This window comes from Zingiber officinale, chromosome 6B, assembly GCF_018446385.1.
Source record: "Zingiber officinale cultivar Zhangliang chromosome 6B, Zo_v1.1, whole genome shotgun sequence".
Classification (NCBI taxonomy): domain Eukaryota; kingdom Viridiplantae; phylum Streptophyta; class Magnoliopsida; order Zingiberales; family Zingiberaceae; genus Zingiber; species Zingiber officinale.
Window position 1 is genome coordinate 106,963,505 of NC_055996.1, and position 9,361 is coordinate 106,972,865.

General features: G+C 43.9%; 1 protein-coding gene across 1 annotated transcript; it reads left to right on the top strand.

Moving 5' to 3' along the window:
• The first annotated feature begins 1,383 nt into the window (after nt 1-1,383).
• LOC121991337 (bidirectional sugar transporter SWEET12-like) lies at nt 1,384-2,487 on the top strand. The gene is made up of 5 exons (XM_042545348.1): nt 1,384-1,435; nt 1,555-1,799; nt 1,878-2,039; nt 2,113-2,232; nt 2,301-2,487. The coding sequence occupies exons 1-5, from the start codon at nt 1,384-1,386 to the stop codon at nt 2,475-2,477; spliced, it is 756 nt and encodes a 251-aa protein (XP_042401282.1). The 3' UTR covers nt 2,478-2,487.
• Nucleotides 2,488-9,361: the final 6,874 nt, after the last annotated feature.

Genomic DNA, 9,361 nt, shown 5'->3' on the forward strand with positions numbered 1-9,361 from the left:
CTAATAGTTCTCTCATCAGTGCATTGTGCCCTTTTCTTTTTCATCAGCGATTTTGCATGTTTCTCCTTCCTCACCGATGATACTCGCAGAGAACGTCCTTCTCTTCCCTTACCGATAATATTTCTTCCTCGCTTTTTCTTTTTATTTCTCGATAATAATATGAATTAGAGATTGTTTTATCATAAAATACAAAGTAAAATACATTTGCAAAAATAATTTTTTTAAAATTAAAATTAATAAAATCTATTTGACATTCTAACTAAAAAGATTAAATAATTTAATAATTTTATTAATAAAAAATAAAATTATTATCAAAATACCCGTATAAAACAAAATTTTATATCAAAAATTAGTTTTTTAAATAAATAATATTTAATTATTTTTAATAACTAATTTTAAAAATATTTTTTTTAAATTATTATTTTCGGTCTCAAATCTAAATGAAAAATATTAAAGAAAATTAAAAATATTTTTTAAAAATTTATTTTTTAATTTTTTTGCCTAGGGCCTCAAGGAATCTTGAGACGGTCTTGATGATCGATCAGGTCTCACAGAAATTTCTCATTAGCCGTCAGAATAAATTAAGAAGTGCTCGCAGATACTAATTCATGTTGTTAGCATTTTTAGAATTGTCATCCTACTGAAAGAAAATCCTTATAATGCATCACAGTTGAAATATGATTCTTAGATGTCTAATTAATCATTTTAAGAGTCTAATTATTGGGGGAGATCCTCTGGTTTGCAAAGGCTGGATCAGTAATTGATCTAGCGCCTTTGCATTGGTGGGGGCAATGACTCCCCACCTGTTAACAGGCGAGCGTCATTATCTCCCACCAATCCCCTTGTTGTGGACCAGAATAAGGAGACCAGAGGATCTTATCCCCTAATTACTCCATTATTATTCTGAAATATTTAATTTTACTTAAAACAATAATGAATCAAGTAATATCGAACTTCAGATGACTAATGCAGTCTTATAAAAAAAATTTCACCGGCCTCGAAAAATGCTCTTGACGGACGACCCAAAAGTTTAGAGGTTAATCAGAAAGATTTGAATTTTAGCTGCATGATGATCAATCTCCTTTGGACGAACAATCACTAGTGCTCCCCGTATATCCCAAATTAATCGGTATATATATAATTCACATTAGTAAAGCTTACACTAGTCGTCAACGGTCAACCTAATCATAACCTTTTCATCCGAGCTTGCTTTTTTTTTAAAAAAAAAAAAAAACTTATTCTCATACATCTTTATGGCATATAAATAGGGAGCCAAAGAAGCCTCAGCAGAAGCAGGGCAAACAAACTTCTCCCTTAGCTTCCTCCCTTCTCTTTTCTAACTCCAAAGGAAAGAGAAGAAGATAGGAGCTTCGTGGGTCAAAGATGCTTGTCATCACCATTGTAAACCCTGCTCTCACATTCTCAGGCCTCTTAGGTGACACACCTTCTTCCTCGACCCCATTCCATTCCTCGATCTCTCGTCGAATTAAGCGAATTAAACTAGCTAGTCCAATTTTGATCAGCATTAATGCCCTTTCGATATTCTCTGCGCAGGCAATCTGCTGTCCGCAATGGTGGTGCTGGCCCCGGTGCCGACCTTTTACAGGATCTGCAAGAAGAAGTCGACCGAATCCTTCCACTCAGTGCCGTACGTGGTGGGTCTGTTCAGCGCGACGATGTGGGTCTACTACGGCATCCTCACCGCCGACGTCCTGCTCCTCACCATCAACATCGCCGTCTGCTTCATCGAAGTCATCTACCTCTTCATCTTCCTCCTTTACGCGCCAGCAAAGTCCAGGGTACGTAAACCAGTCCTCCTATTCGCTTCCTAATCCATCAACAACTAAACAATATCCCTGGTTTCGTTCTCGATTCAGACATTCACGACGAAGCTGATAGTGATGATCAATTTGGGGGTATTTGGCTGCCTGCTCCTCGTGAGCAACCTCTTCATCAAGGAAAGCCGCAGAGCTCAGATTACGGGAGGGATATGCGCCTCCTTCGCAGTCAGTGTCTTTGTGGCTCCCCTCAGCATCATAGTAAGCGAGCACCCCGAAGCTTAGAGGCCAAACATCACTGTAACCGCCGCTAACTAATTAACCATTTTTTCAGAGGCTGGTGATAAGGACCAAGAGCGTAGAGTACATGCCATTTTCACTGTCCTTCTTCCTCACGCTGTCGGCCATCGCGTGGTTCAGCTACGGAATGCTCCTCGGGGACCTATTCGTCGCGGTATGCCAACTCGATCGAGCATCGACGGGACGTCTGAATACTAATTCCCGTGCTCGTTTTTGTGTCAGGTGCCGAATGTGTTTGGGTTCCTGTTGGGGATCACGCAAATCATCATATACTTGATCTACATGAACCACAACAAGGACGAGAGCAAGGCCAAGATGGGGAGCCAGGAGCTCCCTGAGAAGAAGAGCAGCGCACAGGGCGAGGCAGGAGAGTGTGCTCAGGTGGCAGAAGAAGTGTAGGGGATTGAGGAAGAAGAAGAAGAAGGTGACTGAGTCCCAAAATTGACTCGTCTTTATGAATCAAATTTAGAGAATTATATTTTTAGCTATTAATTATATGTGCACTAATAACGGGCATGGTGTAGGAGTGTGTCCACGTATATGTATATTGATCGTATAATCTACGATTAAACTCATTGAATTGTCTCTGGCAACGGGGTTGGGTATTAGGATAGCCTCCACGAGTATTTTTTTTTAATGTATTTTGATAATTAATAAAAAAAAATTATGGAACCTGACTGATCACACAAATACCTTATACCAATTACAGAAATTAAACTCATTGAATTAATTAACTATTTTCAATTTAAATCAATTTAAGAGGGTGTAGTTGCTGGGAAATATGTATGCCAGTCAAAATATATTCTAATTTTCTTTGAGATAATTCTGAATGATAAATCATATTATAGATCTTTATGAATATAAACAAATTCTATATTATTATTATTATCATATTATAGGCTTTAAAATATTATATATAAGTGTTACACCGAGAATAATATTTAAAATATAATCATCTAAATTTGTCCAAATTAAAGTTGAAAGTTTTAATTTAAAATTACTAGTGCTGTTTTATAAATAGAATATTTGTTATTAATCCATGACAGTCATATATGAATTGAGTAATTAATAAACTCTTATTTATAATATTATATTTTTTTGATTTATCAAGTAATGGCACCAATGAGGTAAAACAAATTTGGTATATTAGAAATACAAAATAAAATAGTTGAGAATATTAATATACAAGATGAAATTTATTCTTTCATGAAGAAAAAGTACATTATTCATTAGAAAATTAATAGATTTAAAGAAAAAAAATATAATTAAAGAGGTTAGTAGTGGTTATGAGTTTTATGAATGATAATGACTATAACTAATTATTATTCTTCAATAATTTTATGTCTATAATATTAACGTGTAATTTCAAATTTATAGCGGATTATTTTGAAATTAATGATATTGGCATATTATTTATTATTGGAGTTGAGATTATTGGTCCATAGTTTTCTATGTCATCTCCTAATTACTTTAAACAATTATGATAAAATTAAGTATTAGATTTAATAACTTAAAATTATATATATTTTTTAAGTTACTACACAATTAAGGTGGGTAAAAAACTATAAATGGAAACTATTTTCTTTTATAAGTTAATACCCAAAAATTAGATTTTCTTTCAATCAATTAATTTGAATTAATTGAATTTTATTAGATATTATTTTGAAATGTAGGTCATAAAATTACATTCATTCCATTTTAATAAGTTTTGACTTATTATTAATTTTTTTTTTATGTTTATTTGATGATTCAACTAAAAGGAATAATAATGAAACACGGGGAACATTCAAAATAACCGACGCTCAAAAAAGAATGAGGTGCAGAAGCTGAGCTGAGCAGCTATCTCGCTCGGCCAAATAGCAAAACACGACATCAACAGAGTTCAACTTTGGCTGAGCGGCTTCTCCGCTCGGCCTAGCAACAGGCTTGAGATCAGCCGAGTACGCGGACAGTGAACTTCCCGCTGAGCGGCTATCCCACTCGGCCCAACAATAGAGCATGTGGACAGTGGGCTTCCAACCGAGCGGTTATCCCGCTCTGTCCGACAACGGACAACACTTGGACAGTGGACTTCCATCCGAGCGGCTATCTTGCTCGGCGCGACCGCAGACATCACATGGATAGTAGAATTCCGGCCGAGCGGCTATTCTGCTCGACCAAGCAATAGACACAGTAGGATATCTTTTGACATACTTTTGGGAGCTAGTGTCGCTGACAGGCGGCATGGTCAAATAGAGGATCGTACGACGGAAGCTTCCACTAATACATCAGAGATATGCTCGACCCATTAAGGTACTGTGTAAGAGACATTTTACTAACACGTCTTTTCAGGGAATGCTTTGAGATGCGTGTTCATCTTGGGAAACGTGCATGTGCACTTTCGGAGCTCTATATAAAGGGGGGTCTAAGCATCAACGGAGGTATGTGTTACATGCGATATTTACTGTTGCACTACAATTCTTATTGATATGTTTCTTTGCTTCTTCTTGTTTCGCCGGAGACTGACTTGAGCATCGGAGGGCCATCGTTGGGGACCCCTTCCCTGGCTCGTCATTGACGCTGCTTGTGTTGCAGGCAGGAGCAAGGTCCACAGGAGGTCAGCGAGAGTGTCACATCTCCAGCATCCATCTCATCAACTTTCGGACAGGATCATATTTAGCGTCGTCTGTGGGAACGTAACATGCATCCGAGCCGAGAAGATAGAGGACGCTGGACGACTAACCACCGTGACACTCGCTCAAGAGGAGCTGGAGATGCTCGTGCAAGCATGAGCATCGAAAATGATCGAGCAACAACAACAATAGGTGCTAGCCGATCGGCCAACGCCGCAGCTTGCAACATCGGCGGGCGATGAGCGAGCAGGGCAAGAAGACTGAGCGGAGCAACTCTCTGTATGGGGGCAGAACTGAAGGCCGACCGACACCCAGGGGGAAGCGCCGCCCGCACCAATCCCCTTCCACCAAGCTCTATTCTAAACTCCCTCAGAGTAGCCCAAGCGCATCAAGAGCGAGGATCGTCTTCAGACTATGCCCCCGTTCGAGATGCACGGAAAGGCAAACGCCTCGAGGTGCCAAGTCTCCCGAATAGATCAACAGGCAGTTCTCAGAGGAGATCTAACAAGACCCTCTGCCCCGACACTACACCCCGTTGGCGATCGGGACGTACAACAAGTCAACCGACCTAGATGATCATTTGGATCGATTCGATAACGAGGTCACACTGAACCAATACACGGACGGAGTAAAGTGTCGTGTCTTCCTCATGACTCTCTCCGGATCGGCACAACGCTGGTTCAGAAGACTATCGGACGGCTCGATATGAAGCTTCAAAGACTTCCGAGCTATTTTCCAGCACCACTTCGCCAGCAGCCGACGCTACCAAAAGACGAACGTCAGCCTCTTCGCCCTGAAGCAAGGGCCCAAGGAAGCACTCCAAGCATACATTCAGCACTTCAATCAAGTGGCCACGGACATCCCCTCGATCTCGTCCGAGACCATGATGAACACCTTCACCCAAGGGCTCGTCGAGGGAGATTTTTTCCGGTCACTCATCAGGAAGCCGCCCAGGGACTTCAACCACATGCTCAAGAAAGCCAACGAGTATATCAACGTGGAAGAAGCTCAGACGGCTAGAAGAAAAGAGGAGCTGACCGAGCATACGGCGCTGACCGAGCGTCGACCATCAAGCATCCATCAGCCACCCAAGGGGCCGAGAGATGAGGGAGTACGGTCGAACCAGGAGACCAGGGCACATGCCGTGCAGCATGTGGCGTCCGGTCGGCCTAAGGCATCGAAGGGCAAGGTATGGACACCTATGTTTTGTTCATTCCACTAGTTAGCAATGCACAACACGCGGGACTACAGAGGACTAACACCAATCGTCAGCTGGCCGACCCCGAGAGGATACCGCCCCTAATCACCTTCTCCTGATCGACGACAAAGACACAGATCCGCTGAGCGACGGGAGGATGACACGAGGGCGCTAGAATGCCATCACCATCAGCGGAGGGGGGACATTGAGTTCGCCCGAGTCTCAACCAAGTGAAATAGGTCATCCACTCAGGAAGAAGAGAACAGGAATAATGCTTCCCGAGGAGAGATAGGCATGATCGTCGAAGGGCCGACCGATGGCGACTCCAATCGAGCCCGGAAGTCATACACTCGGTGGTTGGAGATCCACGCTGTGGGATGCAATAAGGAGAAGGCTGAAGACCCCTCAGATCAGCTTTGCCCCGAGAGACTTGGAGGGAGTAGAGATCCCTCATGACGATGCTCTCATCATCCGAACGGTGATCGCCAACTACACCATTCATCGGACCTTCGTCGAAACGGGGAGTTCGGTGAACATCATTTTCAAGAAGGCGTTCGATTAGCTGCAGATCGATCGAAGCGAGCTGTTGCCTATGGCAACTCCGCTTTACGGATTCACAGGCAACGAAGTTTTACTGATTGACCAAGCAAGGTTGGTCATCTCGCTGGGGGAAGAGCCGTTGAGGAGGACCCGGACCACCAACTTCATAGTGGTGGACGCACCACCTACTGTCAGAAGATAAAGTTCCCAGTGGACGATTAGGTGGGCGAGGTTAAAGGTGGCCAACTAGCTGCTCGGTGCTGCTACGTGGAAATAGTCAAGACTGAGGCAAAAGCTGCTCGGAAGACCCCACGGCTAGAGGTAAATGCTATCACTGAGAAGCCTCCCACTCTGATATACGAGGAAAAGGAGGAGGTCCAAATTCATCCCAGCCGAGTGGAGGCAACAACCTTTATCACCATTGACCTGGAGGAGGAGAAGAAGGCAGAGTTGGTCACCTGCCTTAAACAAAATCATGACGTATTCGCCTGGTCGACCCATGAGCTTCCTGCCATCTCCCCAAGCATGGCTCAACATGAACTTCATGTCCGACAGAATGCTCGGTCGGTGAAGCAAAGGAAAAGAGATTTCAGTGTGGAGCAGAACATGATCATCCAGGCGGAGATAGAGAAGCTACTGGAGGTCGACCACATTAGGGAAGTCCAGTTCCCGAGCTGGCTAGCCAATATTGTGCTAGTCTCTAAGTCGTGCAATAAATAGCGGGTTTGCATCGACTTCCGCGATTTAAACAAGACATGCCCAAAGGATTTCTATCCGTTGCCCAGGATATGCCCAAAGGATTTCTATCCGTTGCCCAGGATAGACCAAATGGTGGACTCGACAACGGGCTGTGAGCTGATCTGCATGCTAGATGCATATCAAGGGTACCACCAAGTGTCGCTCGCTCGAGAATACCAAGAAAAGGTCAGCTTCATTACGGCCAACAAAACATACTGCTACAACGTCATGCCATTCAGAATGAAGAATGCCGGAGCCATCTACCAGAGGCTAATAAACAAAGTGTTCTGATGGTAGATCGACTGTAATATGAAGGTATACGTCGATGACATACTGATTAAATCCCTCCGAGCTACTGACCTATGCGCTGATATCACCGAGACTTGTCGGACGCTAAGGACATATAGAACAAAGCTGAACCTAAGCAAGTGTCTGTTCAGCGCGAAGAGCGGACGCTTCCTGAGCTATATCATCACCGAGCGGGGCATTGAAGCCAACCCAAGCAAGGTCAAAGCTTTGCAAGATATGCCACCGCCTTGGAACTTGAAGGAAGCTCAAAGGCTGACCAATCGGATCACGATGCTATCCAGATTCATAACAAAGTCATCCGATCGGAGTCTGTCATTCTTCAAGATGCTTTGTCGAGCCACGAAGTTCCAGTGGGATATCGAGTGTGACCAGGCTCTAGAGGAGCTGAAGGAGAATCTAAACTCACTGCCTGTGTTAGCCAAGCCGGTTGTGAGTGAGCCATTATGGATTTATTTGTTATCCAACAAACATGCCATTGGATCGATTTTGGTTAGGCAGAATGGTCACGACCAACATTCTATATATTTTCTGAGTTATATATTAAAGGATGCTGAATCGCGCTATACCAGTCTCGAAAAGCTAGCATACGCTTTAATTCTAGCCGCTCGGAGGCTTCGTTTGTACTTCCTGGTATACACGATCATCATGATGACTAACAGTGCCCTGGGACGAGTCCTTCTCAACCCATAGGCATCAGGAAGGTTAATCAAATGGACGATCGAGCTGAGCAAATTTGACATTCAGTATCAACCCTGAGCAGTGATCAAGGCTCAAGCCCTGATAGATTTCGTCATAGAGGTCTAGAGTGACGAGCCGACAACAACATAGAAGATATATGTGGACGGCTACTCGGCAGGGCAACGGGATCGGCCTATTGCTTATCTCACCACGGGAGGACCGGATGTAGCTACCTGTTCGGCTAGACTACCGAGCCACTAATAACGAAGCCGAGTATGAGACGTTGATAGTCGACCTACAGGTCGCTCGACACGTGGGAGCAATTAAAGTCCTTATCCATTCGGACTCCTAGCTTGTTGCCCAGCAGCTAGCCGGGACCTTCGAGATAAGCAACACACGGTTGAGGCTCTATGCAGAGGCTTTCAAGAAACTGAAGACCAACTTCCAAGAGGTCGTTATACAGAAGATCCCGCATCGGAGAACCAGGCGCGCGGATGAGTTAGCGAAACTAGCCAGTTTGTTAACGTCGATCGTCATTGGTCAGCTGATCAAACAAGTCTCGCTTGTGGCGCACATCGATCAGATGGAGGGAATAACCTTCCCGAATGACTGGAGGGCGGCCCTGATAGAGTTCTTGCGGTCGGGAGCTTCACTTGCCGATCCGGAAGAAACTCGCTTGCTGAAGAAGAGGGTTGGACGATTCACCTTGATCGACGACCAGCTTTATAAGAGAGTCTTCTCCAGGCCCCTCCTCAAGGACGTCGGATCGGAGGACGTCGAGTACATTCTGAAGGAGGTACACCAAGGCTCTTGCGGAGGTCATCCGGACGGCCGCGCATTATCTCGTAAGGTACTCCTGGCCGGATATTTCTGGCCCACCCTCTAGGAGGATGTCGCTCGGTGGTGACAACCTGCTTGTCCTGTAAAATACCGAAAAATAGGCGAATATTAATAAGGGAATTTTCCGAAATTTTTGGAAATTTTTCGGAACTCGTATGGACGAGTTAACGGGGACAAGAACAGGACCCGGAAAAGCCTGTTTAGGCTACCCTATTTAAGTGAGGAAATGTTTATATTTCCTTTTCCTTTTATATTTCTTTTTGCTTTATTCCTTTATTTGTTTTTCTTCTTCTCTTCTTCGCCGAAAGTCCTCGCGTGCCCGATTCTCCTCCGAGCCCTAACCACCCTAACCGGCAGTTCCTTCCACT